The 16,119-nt window shown below is 40.2% G+C and overlaps 1 protein-coding gene across 1 annotated transcript in view; it reads right to left on the bottom strand.

Moving 5' to 3' along the window:
- Positions 1-16,119, bottom strand: part of LOC126191082 (putative phosphoenolpyruvate synthase) — a 358,083-nt gene that overhangs the window by 126,145 nt on the left and 215,819 nt on the right. The window contains exon 18 of the mRNA XM_049931802.1: positions 1,571-1,726. Within this exon, the coding sequence (XP_049787759.1) occupies positions 1,571-1,726 (156 nt within the window). The remainder of the gene's footprint in view (positions 1-1,570; positions 1,727-16,119) is intronic.

Below are 16,119 nucleotides of genomic sequence, written 5' to 3'. Positions count from 1 at the left end.
ATTGGCAGGTGCCGTAACCTCTGTATGATACGTGTATGCTATCCTCCGACCAATAGTGCAACCATTGTGGCAGCATATTGGCGAGGCATTCATCTTCATGGACAACAGTTCGTGCTCCCTTCATCACATCTTGCTAATGCTTCCTTTAGGATAGCAACATTGCTCGACTAGAGTGGCCAGCATGATCTCCATTCATAAACCCTATCAAACATGCCTGGAATAGATTGAAAAGGACTGTTTATAGATGATGTAACCCACTAATCTTTCAGAGGGATCTAAGCTGAATCACCATTGAGGAGTGGGACTATCTGGACCAACAGTGCCTTGATGAACTTGTGGATAGTATCCCACAATGAATTTAGGCATGCATCAATGCAAGAGGATGTACTACTGGTTATTAGAGGTACTGGTGTGTACAGCAACCTGGACCACCATCTCTGAAGGTCTTGCTGTATGGTTGTACAACATGCAATGTGTGATTTTCATGAGCAATAAAAAGGGCAGAAATGATGTTTATGTTGATCTCTATTTCAATTTTCTGGATAGGTTCTGGAACTCTCGGAACCAAGGTTATACAAAACTTATTTTGATATGTGTATATTGTTGTTGTTTTGTTGTTGTGTCGTCTTCAGTCAGAAGATTGATTTGATGCAGTCTTCATGCTAGTCTAACCTATACAGGTCTCTTCATCTCTGCATAACTATTACAACTCACATGCATTTGAATCTCCTTACTGTAGTCAAGCCTTGGTCTCCCACTCCAATTTTTTAGGCCTGCCACCCTGTTTCCGTCTATTACCAAATTAACAATTCCCATGGCCACTGTCTCTGACTGCTGTAGCTGGACTAAGTTATAACTGTGCCTGATAGGAGCAGCAGTCTGGTGGTTGAGGTAATGAGGTGGCATGGTGTGGGGAGGAGGGAATAAGAAGGTGGAGTGGGAAAAATGTTTTGCTGTTTACGGAGCACGCAAGAACATGGTGGGGATATGGTAGATATGGTAGGGCTGCAAGATGCTTTTATGAGTTTGTGGTTGGGGGGTGGGTGTGGAAAAGCAGGGAAAGGGGAAAACAACTGGGTGCTTTGGTGGAATAGAAGGCTATGTTATGCGGGAGTGGGAGCAGAGAAGTGAATAGATAAGTGGAGGACAGGGACTAGCAAAGGTTGTGGCCAGGGGGTTACAGAAAAGTAGGTGTATCTCTCACAAAGTTATTTTACATGTATGTTAGTTAGACACTTCTCTTTCAAAGATTTCTGCTACACAGTTCAATATGCAGATATATTTAACTCATATTTTCATCACTAAACACTTAAATTGTCGACTTCTTGTGGATTATTTGGTTGTTAGAAAATATGTTCACTGTCACATTCAAATGGAAGTGCAATTTGCAGCACAAAAAATTAAGAGTTTAATATCAACAGAAAATCTGTAAAGCAAAGTGTAAATGAGATCATTCTACAAATAACACCATGTCACTCACTTTTTCTAAGCCTAAAGTTTCCTGAAAAGTATGATTCCCAAACACTAAAAAGTGGGAATTAGAGTCCATCACAATTATTAGTTTACTTACCTTAATATAATCATACAGTCTTGTAATATTTGGTGTTCCATGTCTCTCTTTTGCAATTCTGTGCATTTGAGGTGTTATGATGCTGTGTCCAAACACAGCTAGTTCAGTAGCTTTATTTGCAATGCTGATGTCAGCCTCTGGTTCCCGTAATATCACCTTGAACATCAGAAGTTCAGTCAAATTATTTATCATGAACTCATGAGCTAGATGACAAAAACAGAGGAATACAAACAATGAAGTCTCTAATTCCCTTCTTATTGAGGTAATGTTAAATGCTAATCTTAATTCTATCTTTCCTTTCAATTAAGTAACTGACACTTGACAATGGTACTAGTTTGAAAAAAAAAAATGCAATAGTGATGTGTCTCTGAGCCAAGAACCAAGCCTTCAGATGATTTTGGAAACATGAGTCTGTTGGTTTAAATTTTATATCATCCTATATTGTGTTGTGTGTGAGTGTGATCACAAGATGGAAAAAAGGTTAGAGCTTAATGTCTCACCAACATCAAGATCATTATTAGACACAAGAAAAAACTCTCACAGCTAGGGATATTACTCAAATATCTCTTTCTGCATAATGCATATGCTCATATTTTCTTTCAGAGTAGTTACATTATCCACTGTCGGTTACTTACTTGAAAGGAAAAAAAGAAAAAAAATTTTTTTTCTCTTTTCTGACAAAGTCTGTGATCAAAAAGTTGTGTGTAAGTGTCTTTTAATTGTGCCTGTCTGCAACTTAGCATGTTATCTTTATAGTAAGTAGCAATCTCTCTTTCTCTACATTGTTGTCTGTATATAACAGACAACAGTAAAGTGAAATACCTGACACGCATATCATTCTGCACTTTCTCACTCATCCTATATGTTCCATGTGGCCGATCCCTGGTACTCCATCATTCAGAAATTACCATGGAAATATCAGTGACAAAGAAAATTTGAGGCATATGGAGGCATGCTCAGATAACTTAAGATGACTGCTTGTGAAAAGAAAGAAATATGGGTTTGAGCTGTGGTGTGGCACACATTTTTAACTGTCAAGATGCATGCAATGTAATAGTTCAGTTTATAAAATCTCTGTGAGGGCAAAGACTTTCTGAATGTTCTGTATAGTTTTATAAGAGCTTAATTATTTTTTATTAATTGACTTTCTAAATGGTCTGATACTTTATTGTTGTAGCAAACTACCCATAATGGTGGGATACATGATGAACCAAAGGTATACAGGGAAAGAATAATTTCCACACAGATTTGGAGGTATGCTAATAATGTACACGTATATTTTATCATAAAATAACAAACTGTAGCGGAGCATGCCCTCCAGCATAATTCTAGGGACCTAGGAACCTGCTACACCGTATGTGCCATTTGGCTTCTCCCACCCAACACCAGTCCCTCCGAACTGCGGAGATGGGAACTTGCACTCCAACACATCCTTTCATCCCGCCATCCCCCTGGACTGAACCTACATTAAACAACCTCACTCCCATTTACTCTTCAGTCTTCTCCTCTTTCCCTTTCCTCTTTAGCCATTCACAAATCTTTTCATCCTACATAGTTGTGTTTATCTTTATACTATATACCTCTTTACTTCTGTATGCATCCTCTTTGGTTTGAAGCTGGCACAGTACTTACAGTAGAATATCTTTGGCTTCCCTCTGGCAACTATGCCTCCATCCTTGCTACCCTCCCTATTTTCCTTTCCCTGTTGCTTCATAACCTGGGTTGTGAGTAACTGAATCTCCTTTCCCTTCTTCCCTTTCTTTTCCCTCTCTCCACTCCGATGAAGGAACATTTGTTCCGAAAGCTAGGAACGTAAATTTTCCGTTCTGTTTTATGTGTATCTATCGGCTGTACTGAGCTGAGGTAAGTACTGGCCAGCCCCTCTATCTCTTTGTTAGTATTTGTTTCACATCTTTATATGAGATTTTCCAATAATCATTCAAACTGTAAATGCATTCAAAATGATAATGGTGTGACAGCACTAACACTTGTATGTACTGAGATGCTGTTCCTACAGTGTCTGATTTATTTAACAGATGGAAGAAGGAAGAAATGTTTGTGTCAAACATTTTGTTTCACAAAATTTGTGTTGTTATAGAGAATTGTCAAAATGACTAGGTCATGATCTATGTTTCATGAATTGTAGTAGTATGAAACAAAAAACATAGAAGTAGGATGAAGGCTTTTGGCATGCCGACGTTAAAACCATCACAAAAACTGTAAAATGCTTCATAGTATAACAGTTGAGAACACTGCTACATTTCCCTCTGAGTTCAATGTAAAATATGAATCATCAAATAAACTGACTCAGACATCATAGCTGCCTTTGTGAAATTATCATTCTGTAATTAGTACCCAGGAACTTGATGCAGATATATCTCAGTAATTTTATTCTTCTTCAGCTACTTTCCTATTTAATATGATATAACTAATTAATAACTATGTTAACTATGTAAAGCTTGTTAGTAATTAGAGCCTTGCAACTTTCTTGATTTACCACTTTCACTTTAATGTAAACATGTATCACTGACAATGTGGATATGATCTTCAGTTGTCAAATGTCATACTTGGTGCATGCACAGTAAGAAATAAGAGTACAATATGATAGGGATTCGATAGGAATTATTATAGTAAGTAACGTGTTTGTAACATGCAGGCTGAATTCATACTTTATCAACTGGTTTCACATAACATTCTCATTTTGGTGACATTGTTTTATACAGATGATGAGAAACCTTGTTTTATTCTGTGTATGCCATGAAATATGTAAACGTGGTTGAGACTAACACAATCCCCTCTTAAGAGGGGTAATAAGCACTGATACACCTTTTAATGAGGTATGAAGTAGTAAAACCAAAGGATGGCTTTTGAAATTCTTGAGAATAAAAAGTATCCCACAATTTCATTGGTTTCTTAGCAGTTTATGCTGATTACAGAAGTTACTTTTGGCACTATAGACAAAATTGTGATCATAAACAAATACATTCCATAAAACATTATCACTTCTGAAGAACTTGTGGCAGATGGCAGCATATCAATGTAGCAGTACTGAAAGCAGAGAGGTTCCAATGCAGCAAAGTACAGTTGTGTTTCTGATATCTCTGTTTGTTTACTCTTACTTCCTGGTTTTATTTGAATGTAATTTTTATGGGCAGAATATTCTTGTTATTTCAGCTAAGTTATAAATGCTAATAATTAATAAAGCAATTTAATATTCTGCTTGGATTTTTTATAGTGCGTTAACTCCAGTGTTGACCCCAGTTTTCTGAACACAGTACCAGTTTTATGAATACGGTACCCACTAGACTCGCATTTGGGAGGACAGTGGTTCAATCCCGCATCCGGCCATCCTGATTTAGGTTTTCCATGATTTCCCTAAAACACTCCAGGCAAATGGCGGGATGGTTCCTTTGAAAGGGCACAGCCGACTTCCTTCCCCGTCCTTCCCTAATCCGATGAGACCAATGACCTCGCTGTTCGGTCTCTTCCCCCAAAACAACCCAACAACCCAATATAGTACCAGTTTTTAATGAACATGAAATACACCCATGTAAATCAAGTTTACAGTGGAAGACAAGAATTTACTGACAGATACAAGACAGCAGGAAGGAGGAAACAGTGAGATGCACAAGTCGAAATTTCATCCACACTGTTTTGTATCAGCAGGAAATCAGACACAGCTTTGATCTCATGATTGGCCAACTGCCACAGAATCCAAAAAATTGATTCACGCATGTGGAAGCAAATTTTCTGCAGACGAAGTTCACCTACATGTTCAGCCAACTTGATCAAAACTGCCCATTTTTGGTGGAAGTTATCACTGTGATTCCACCAACTTCCCTTTGTTACTCACACTTGAAATCAGCACTGATGCACCATGTTTCTGGATTAGCAGAACAACAAATTCTCCAGTTATTTTATCATGAAGAAATGCCTTTGTTCTGACTAGGAACACAAGGAAACAAAAAAGAGGCACAATTTATTGTGCCACAGAGTGACATCAACAAAAATACAGTGAATGAAACAGATAGGCACAACAAAAAGACTGTCAGAAAGTGAACTTTCAGCCAACTAGGCCTTCAGTAGCCAGAGAATGTGGTCATTTGTGTGTGAGTTGCATTTGCATGAGTGTGTGTGTGTGTGTGTGTGTGTGTGTGTGTGTGTGTGTGTGTGTGTTGTCTATTTTGATGCGGGCCTAGTTGGATGAAAGCTCACCGTCCGACAGTCTTTATATTGTGCCTGTCTGTGACTCAGGATCTCCACTTTATGGTAGCAACTGTCCTTTTCAAATATTGTTACATTCCATCCTGGATTTTCCATTGTAGGATACAGTGAAAATAGTTCACACATCTCACTCACATTTAACAAGCGAAGGCCTGGGGGCCATTGCATCCTATCTACATCAGGTGTTACTGATGTAGAGCTGTGTGCGCCCAGCAGACCTGGTGATGGCAACTGGTGTCCAGCCAGTCCCTCGAGGCTGCTTAGGGTAGCTGTGAGCACACAGTATGCTTGGTGTAGTGGCCTGACTTACATCCACTGTGCGCACTAGGTGTAGTAACCCTGAAACCAGGGTGCAAGGCAAGCATTCCAAGGAGAATATCTTAGATGGAACCAGGGTGTAAGGCAAGCTTTCCAAGAAGAATATCTTAGATAGGATCTTGACACACACACACACACACACACATACACACACACACAGAGAGAGAGAGAGAGAGAGAGAGAGAGAGAGAGAGAGAGTGATCAACAGCAACAGATGAAAATTTGTGTTGGACTGGGAATTTTAAAGCAGACCTCCCACTTAAGATGAACAGTTGCCGTAACTGCCTCGGCTATCAGAGCATGCTTCCCGTCTGACCCAAATTCCCTATCTGTTGCACACTACTAGCATTGCATCAGCTACCCACCAACTACTCACTCACTGTTTTGGATTCCTGCAAGAGACTGGGCTTGTGTGTGTATCCACACTGAAACAAAGGATCTTTGGTCATTACACACACAAACACACACACTGAAGTGCCAAAGAAACTGGTATAGGCATGCATATTCAAATACAGAGATATGTAAACAGGCAGAACATGGCACTGCAGTCGGCAATGCCTATATAAGACAACAAGTGTTTTGCACAGTTGTTAGATTAGTTACTGCTGCTAAAATGGCAGGTTATCAAGATTTAAGTGACTTTGAATGTGGTGTTATAGTCAGCACACGTGTGATGGGACACAGCATCTCTGAGGTAGCGACAAAATAGGGATTTTCCCATATGACCATTTCATGAGTATACAGTGAATATCAGGAATCCAGTAGAATATCAAATCTCTAACATCACTGTGGTCAGAAAAAGATCCTGCAAGAACAGGATCAACAATGACTGAAGAGAATCATTCAACGTGACAGAAATGTAACCCTTCTGCAAACTGCTGCACATTTCAATGCTGGCCCATCAACAAGTGTCAACATGCAAATCATTCAATGAAACATCATCAATATGGGCTTCCAGAGCTGAAGGCCTACTCATGTACCCTTGTTGACTATGTGAGACAAAGCTTTATGCCTTGTCTAGGCACATCAACACTGACACTGGACTGTTGATGACTGGAAACATTTTGCCAGGTCGGACAAGTTTTGTTACAAATTGTAGAGAGTGGATGGATGTGTACAGGTATGGAGTAACCTCAAGAATCCCTGCATAATAACAGGGGACTGTTCAAGCTGATGGAGACTCTGTAATGGTGTTGGGCACATGCAGTTGGAGTGACATGGGACACTGATACGTCTAGATATATAACTTTGACAGGTGACATGTATGTAAGCATCCTGTCTGCTCACCTGCATCCATTCATGTCCATTGTGCATTCTTCGGCAATTCCAGCAGGACAATGCGGCATCCCATACATCCAAAATTGCTACAGAGTGCCTCCAGGAACACCCTTCTGCATTTAAACACTTCTGCTGGCCACCAAACTCCCCAGACATGAACATTATTGAGCATATCTGGGATGCCTTGCAATGTGCTGTTCAGAAGAGATCTCCACCCCCTCATACTCTTATGGATTTATAGACAGCCCTGCCTGATTCATGGTGTCGATTCCCTCCACCAGTACCTCACACATTAGTCAAGTACATGCCACATTGTGTTGCAGCACTTCTGTGTGCTCATGGGGGCCCTACATGATATTAGGCAGGTGTACCAGTTTCTTTGACTCTTCATTGTGTGTGTTGTGTGTTGTGTGTGTGTGTGTGTGTGTGTGTGTGTGTGCACTTGTAGGTAGTTTATATTCTTTTGGACATCTCCAAAAGGATGGACACTATGAATTGTTGTTACAGAAGTAGTGTGCAACAGACTGGGAGTTTAGGTCAGATGGGAAGCACACTTGTTTGCTGAGGAGATTAAGGTGCCTGCTCACATTAAGGGGAAGATCTGGGTTCGAGTCCTGGTCCAGCATAAATTTTCACCTGTTGCCATTCAAACATTTCAGTGCCCAAATATGGCTGTTGTCTTTAAAAACTTTAAACATCTTCACAGTCACATCTACTGCTGCAGACAGACAGTGAACAACATAAAGCAAATGAGAAAACACATAAATTGCCAATAACCAGAAAATGTCTTAAAAGAAATCAGTGAAATGAATGTGGTTTCTTTCCCAAGGCTGTGTAGGGGCTGGACATGGTGAAAAACAGTGCATGGCACCACCTGCTGACCTGAGCACTTGGGGCAGGCTGTGACAAGGTATTCAACCTCCAGAGTAATGCCAATTTTTCACAACACATGACAGTGTGCCAACAGTTTTGAGCAAGAGATCCCGCAGTGAGCCTGATATAGTAAGCACAGGGCACCCTGCTGCAGAGCCATTGGAACCATGACATGAAGAATAAATCATTCCATTGACAGGAGAATAAAGCCATCCAAGACAAGGAGGCAATGGCGCAATGCATAAAAATTCCAATGCAAGTCTGATGCCCAGCCCAGCAGAAGATCAGACTGCCAGTGTTGTATTATGCATATGATCTGATGGAGCACCAAATCTGCAATCACAGCAGAGGCAATATGAAAACTGATGATCGGGAAGCTATTCATAGTGTGTCTCACCATCATTGTTGTTGGTGTGGTCTTCAGTCCGAAGACGGGTTTGAATACAGCTCTCCACCATGCTACTCTATCCTTCGTCTTCGAGTAACTACTGCAACCTACATCCTTCTTCATCTCTTGATCTCCCTCTATGATTTTTACCCCACAGACTCCCCCCCCGGTACTAAAGAGGTGATCCCTTGATGTTTCAGAATTGTCCTACCAACCAATCCCTTCTTCTAGTCGGGTTGTACCACAAACATCTTCACCCCCATCCCCCACCCCACCCCGATTCTATTCAGTACCTCATCATTAGTTACATGATTTGCCCATGTAATCTTCAGCATTCTTCTGTAGCACCACATTTCAAAAGCTTCTATTCTCTTCTTGTCTAAGCTGTTTATTGTCCATGTTTCACTTTGATACATAGCTACATTCCATACAAATACTTTCAGAAAAGACTTCCTTGCACTTAAATTTGATTCAATTTGACTATGTTCCATTATCCTAATTTTTCTTTTTTTGTGTTTATCTTATATCCTCATTTCAAGACATTGTCCATTCTGTCCAGCTGGTCTTTCAAGTCCTTTGCTGTCTCCGACAGAACTACAATGTCATTGGCAAATCTCAAGCTTTTTATTTCTTTGCCCCGCCTTTCACACTTAAATTTCTTCTCCAAATTTTTATTTTGTTTCTTTTATTGCTTCTTAATATACAGATTGATGACATCAGGGATAGGCTACAATCCTGTCTGACTCCCTTCTACTACTACTACTACTACTACTACACAATAACTGCTTCCCTTTAATGTCCCTTGACTCTTATAACTGCCATCTGGTTTCTGTACAAATTGTAGATAAAGATGGGCTAAAATGGGAAACCAAGAGCTTATGGCCAGTAATTAGATGAAATTTTGCACCACACCAGAACACGTGAATTTTTTTTAAGGCATAGACAGTGGCAAGTCTTTCCATCTGAGAATAATGTTGATGAGCCAAGTTGAATGTTTTTTTAAATAAAGCAATCTTAATGGCGATGGGCCAGGACCACCTCCACCCCATATTCAGCTGTGTCTGTGACCATGACTGCATGCTTCCAAGGTTTAAATGTTGCCAGACATAGTGCGGAGTGAAGACTATCCTTTAGCTGCACAGAGCAAGCTCACAGGCTGCAGACCAAACAAAAGATGCAAGGGGCGAGCAATAGTAGCTGCTCTGGGAATACCAGGAGTTCTCATGGATGACATGGCCAGTGCAAATCCATAATAGTGCACACCCTGCTGGAAATTTCATGATCCAAATAAACTAAGGAAGGCTACAAAAAGTGAGACTTTGTGAGATTATATTCCAAGCCACAGCCTGTAGAATAGTAGACAAAGAATGGAGAATATGTAGGTGATCCTCCATGGTAGCACCTGTCATGACAATATTATCAAGACAGTTAATGCAATATGGGACAACTCTCATAATCAGTTCTAAAAAATTGTTGAAAGTTGGCATGCTCAATAGTGGCCCCAAACATGAGCCACTGACACTGATAGAGATCAAAAGGTGTATTAATCACAAGCAACTGGTTTGATGCCTCGACCATCAGAATCTGAAAGTTGGCTTTGGCCAAGTTGATTTTCAAAAAGTATTGACCTGCATCCTAGTTTGTAAGTAACTCCTCCGGGCAAGGCAGAGGGTAAGTGTCTATAACTTTTTGTGCATTAGTAGTGACCATGAAGTAGCCACAGAGTTGAAGCTGACTGGACAACTTCTTTACAAGCAATAAGGGGATAGACAAATCACTTGAGGAAATTGGTGTAATCACTCCCAGTGATGTCAAGCAATCCAGCTTCACCTTAACCTGGTTGTGTAAAGCTACTGGCACTGGCTATAACCAAAAAATTAGAACAGACAGAGGGTTTTAGGGTGATGTGTGCTGTGAAATTGTTCCACATCATATCCCTGGAACAAAAAGATTTGGAAACTCAGAACAGCCAGCAGTACAATTCATGAAAAGACACTTGGTCTGACACTATATGCCCTGTATCCATAACAGAAGAAACAAAAGTAGCAAAGACATTTAACGTGAACAGTTTTTCAGTGCTCACATCATTAACCACCAAGTTCAAAAAGGAATAGGAAGCTGACTGGTAAAGTGTGTCGGCTGTGAACTAGCCAAAAATGGGTTATCTGCTGTTTATTACTGCTTACTGATGCTCGACACATGTCAATGGTAGGGACCCTAACCTGGCATACATCTTAGTGTTGAGTAGAGACACAGTGGCCCTATGTGAACTTCTAGGGTTAATGGTGTATCTGTCTCCACTCTTCAAGGAAAAGTTTTTCTGACATGCAGACAATGGCAAACACAATCACAAAACACTATGTATATCGATGTCCATTTATTCCTACAATGACTCCTTGGAGGGGGTGTTGAGATCGACATACTGCCACTATGTGAGCTTTTTTGTATATTTATGGCGAGAGACAGGATGCCTACTTGTGCTGTACAAAACAGAAGTGGCATGAAGGAAGTGGCATTTGTTGTTCCTACTGCTGACATTGTGTTTGTCAGTATCAGTCCAGTTGCCTTGTTTATACTGCAGCTACCTGCTCTTCCCCCAGCATGCTAGATTCCATGTGCTGGAGCTGCATGCTGTCAACAATGGCAACATTTTAATTGACAGTGGGGCTTACCTTGAATGACTGTGCAATACTCAAAACCTCTTCTGCCATAGGGTTTTCAAACTGAAGGGCACATTGATACACCTCCTCATCTGGGGATGTACAAATGATTACATCTCTGATAGTGGTGTCTATATAAGTCTCCCGAAATGTAGACGTGAAGCTTGGCCACCAAAGCTCAATATGACTGCTGCAGCTGTTTGCAACATTGGTAGAATTCAACACACAGTGTCCACATCAAAAGAAAGCAATGCTGGTTCTTACAAAGGAGCTAACTGCCACAGTATGTGATACATACAAGAGGATATCCATGATAAGAAAAATAGACCTTCATGTTAACCACCTGGAATGCCATGAAATGTTCATGAAGCTGCTTCTTGTAAGCACCCCAGTCTTCTACAGATTATCACAGGGAGAGGAGGGGTAGATTGGATGGCAGTGGGTGAACAACCAGAAGCTGAGCCTGGGTCAATGTAGTCAACAACTGTTCCAAGACGGCAGTGTGAAACTGCTGTTTGTTGCAGAAGTGACTGGAGTAAAGCCTCCATGGAATAATTGATTGGCAGAAAAATCACAGAATCCAAGAAACACAAAAATTTACCCCTCAACATCATGACTTGTCTTATAACTAGGAACACAAGGAAACACAGCCATAAAAAGAGATACAATTTATTGGGTCATGGAGTGACATCAAAAAGAATACAATGAAAGTGGTTTACACGCCTCGAACACGTTTAAGAACTGAGCGCATGGAGGCCTGTGCATGCCCTTATAAAGATAACATCCATGTCAGTTTTTGCTACAGTAATGCTGTGTGTGCACAGCAGACCTGGTGATAGCAGTGTGACCAGGCCAACTCTGACGGTTGCCTCAGATAGTTGCAGGGATGCCATTCGAATGTTGGCACACACTAAGCTTCCCACAGTGGCCTGATTTATGTCCTCTGTGGGCAATAGGTGTAGTAACTGGTGGGTTACTATGCCTTTCACAATATCTCTTGCATTTAAGAAGCCTTGCCTCTGACACATTAGTGTTGTACTCATTGCTTCATATGTCGTGGACAAGTTGCTTGCTAGTACCGATGCAAATAATCATAAACTGATGCACATACCGTATTTACTCGAATCTAAGCCACACTTTTTTCTGGTTTTCGTAATCCAAAAAACCGCCTGTGGCTTAGAATCGAGTGCAAAGGAAGCGGAAGTTATGAAAAATGTTGGTACGTGCTGCCACAACTAACTTCTTCTGTCGAATATATGTAGCGCTACGCAGGCATGCTTTGTAGGCACAAAGATAAATACTGGCGCCAAAACCTCTGCGTCAGTAAATAAATTAAAAAAAAAAAGTGGAAGACGAGCTTTTTTTCTCTGCCGCGAGTTTCAACCACTGCATTTTCATACATTATCCAATGAAGTAAATACAAATTCCGTATTGTTCATCTTCGAATGTAGCACAATTTCAGTTTACAACGAAAATCTGACTGGCAAGGCTGTTTGGGATGTTTGTCAATATGGCCAACTCTACGTTCTGAATTTTTTCCTACCTGTGAGAAGTGATGGTTGCTAATAAGAACCTGATGAAAAGTGAATCACATACAGTATTCTCTTCACCATAAAAATAATATGAATATGAACATTTTGCCATGTATTCTTTCGTGTTTGCTGCTATCTCATTTAAATCCTGTCTGCCTAATAAACTACGAAACTAGAGTGAGACAACAGCAAACGCGGAAGAATATACGTATCGTGTCATGTTTATATTCGTATTATTCTTATGCCTAATAGTGATACAGTCAGAAATGAAGCACGACAAGTGACTAGATTTTTAAATCTAAGATGACTCTAATTTCTGTGCAGAATTTGATGTAATAAAGAAGCGGCCGCAAAGATTTTCAAACGGAGAAAAATTTTCGCCTAACACTCGTGCAGAACATGTTCTATCATACGCAGTCTATTATTTGATTTTTGTTGATCATTATCAAAGAAAGCAGCAGTGTAAGTAACAACAAATAGCAGTCTCTTGCCATTGTTTTGCTAATGAGACGATTCCTCTCTTTGTTTTTTAATTGTACGCGGCGGTAGCGTGCAAGCCATGCCGCGAGCCGCGACAGGCCGTAAACACGCACTATCAGAATGCGACAAACAATGCATGACACAATGCAGTAATGCATTTTCAGCTTAGAGTGACGCAAACACCTATAACAAAGAAAACGGCACTTATCAGATCAAAGCAAAATAAGCAATTGACTCAAACCAGACGAAGCACGTGAAAAAGGAAGGGTACCCGTATAAATACGGATGGAGCGCCTGACGCATAGCAATGGCTACGTGGTAAAGCTTAACTGCTAAGTTTACGACTCGAACCAAACTACTGTAGCTGTATTGTCATTCATTCGACCTAAATTGTGTCTCATATTACAATGGACCAACTTTGTTTCGATATGGAGGTGTGGCCTAAAACTTTTCTATCCTCTTGAATTTCGAGTCTCAAATTTCAGGTGTGGCTTAGATTCGGGAAATTTATTTTTCATTTATTTCGAGTCTCATTTATCAGGTGCGGCTTAGATTCGAGTGCGGCTTAGATTCGAGTAAATACGGTAATTGACTTTAGATACACTGGCAAAGGTTGCTTATTGAGAATATGGAAATGTTCTAACACCCTCCAACAACAGTTACAGAGTTACCATAGCAACAGGTAATAATGAGAACAGGAGTAGTCATGATGCTACAATGCAAGAGCTCTACAAATTCCAGGAAGAGTTGTGACAAATGATAGCTAAAATACAGCAGTTCACACCTGGAGACATTAACAGTGCAACAAGAACAAGCAGAAGTTTCCAACAGACAGCAAGAGGCCACAAGACCACACAGAACATACTACTTCTCCCCTACAAGAAACAGCAACCCTCACTCAGAATGATGATAGTTTTCCTCGTATGACAACTATTTTGGCCAATGGGTGAAAACAATGCTCACTGCCAACTGTCAGAGTGCCTGAATATAGGAGTGACCAGCCACTGAAATATGTACAACACCAACATAATAAACAGTTCACTAGCAACTGACATAGCCACCAGTGCCTTAGTGGACAGCCATTTAGGTGGATGATCAAGAAAGCCAGCATCAAAGATCTTGTATGTGGCAATGGACAGACAAGACTATACAATATGTTCTCTTGCAGACTGTTTGTTTCAGCCAAATTTTCAAGTAGCAAAGTTCTCATAGACACAGGTATGGCTGCTTCATTTTACCCACTCAGGATGCTATAAATTCAAAGACAACTAACATCACTTCACTTCTCTGCTGCAAACAACTCAGTAATCAAGACATTCAATGAGAAAACTCTACAACTAAAGTTAGCCTCTGCATCAAGTTCCAATGGAAATTTATTATAGAAGATGTTTCAGAGCTAGTAGAAGGAGCAGATTTCTTGGCTCATTTCAGTTTTCTTGATGATGTCAAGAACAGTTCTTTCAACAACAATGCTTCAGGCACCACCAGTAGAGGCACCCAGATATCTTACTTTATAAGAGAGCAAGAATCATCAGCTACAAACGTTTTTACTCAGCTGCTTCAGCAGTTCTCAACAATCTCTACACCATACAGTGGGAAGAAAGCTCTGAAACACAATACAAGACATTTTATCTTGGCTACCCCTTGCCCTCCAGTATCTGCATTATTGGTGGCCAACTCCTACTCCATTGATGAATTTCTCAGTAGAACCAATTGATTTGTGTGTGTATATACATAAGTACAGTATAACTTCTGCACAATTTCAGTGCAGTAATGTGTTCATTGTAAATAAGTATTATAGTAGTAATATTACACATTTATTACATAATAAATAAATAAAAAACTTTTTTATTTTAAATTCAGTGCATTAGTATTTGTAAAACGATTCTTTCATATAATGTTCATTAAAAAATGATGATCATTCCACTTGGGACCTGTGGAATGGTACATTAGCTTATTTGTTTGAGCTGTAAATATTTGTCACGTATTGTTGTTTTTCTGACATGTTCTACATCCTGGAGGACCTCATCACTACGGATCAATTGGAATGAAAGTAAATCTAATCTAATCTAATCTTGTGGACAATACCACCAGATTGCCTGGCAATAACCAAACAGAGGAGTATGAGAAGCTACTAAAAATGGTATAATTCAACACTCTGGCAGTCCTTGGGCATTCCCACTATGTTTGGTTCCCAATAATGATATAACGTGGAGACTATGTTGTGGCTTCTGGGCACAAAATGCAACGACAACATTAGATAAGTACTCAGTGCTGAATTTGCAAGAATTTAACATCATGTTAGTAGGATCATATTTTGTTAGTGTCAGGGATTGTGCAAGAGCTTACATGTAGATTCCAGTAGCAGCAGAGGACACACCCGTGAGTGCTGTAACTATCGTTTTTGGTTTTCCAAACAAGTTTACATGCCTTTTAGATGTATAAATGTGGCTCAGACATGGCAAAAATTTATGGATGAAGTTTTATGTGGAATAAATTTCTGTTTTTCTTGTAATGATGATATACTGATTTCTTCCAAAACATCCATACCACTTGATACAGGTTTTCCAATGTCTCAGTGACTATTGCATAACCATAATCAATAACAAGAAGTCTGTTGTTGTGACTCGCCGATCATTCAAAGCGCCGCCGCACAATTACGCATGTCCTCTATGTGCGGCGCTGTCTGCCAGCCATGCAGCAGCTGCGCCACCTAAGCGTCCAGCTGAGCAGCGGCCGCTAGACTGGGACTCAGTGCTCATTCGAATGCTAACGTGTACACATGTCTTTCTTGTC

This window comes from Schistocerca cancellata, chromosome 6 (assembly GCF_023864275.1).
Source record: "Schistocerca cancellata isolate TAMUIC-IGC-003103 chromosome 6, iqSchCanc2.1, whole genome shotgun sequence".
NCBI lineage: Eukaryota > Metazoa > Arthropoda > Insecta > Orthoptera > Acrididae > Schistocerca > Schistocerca cancellata.
This window is presented reverse-complemented; position numbering and strand designations above follow the sequence as displayed.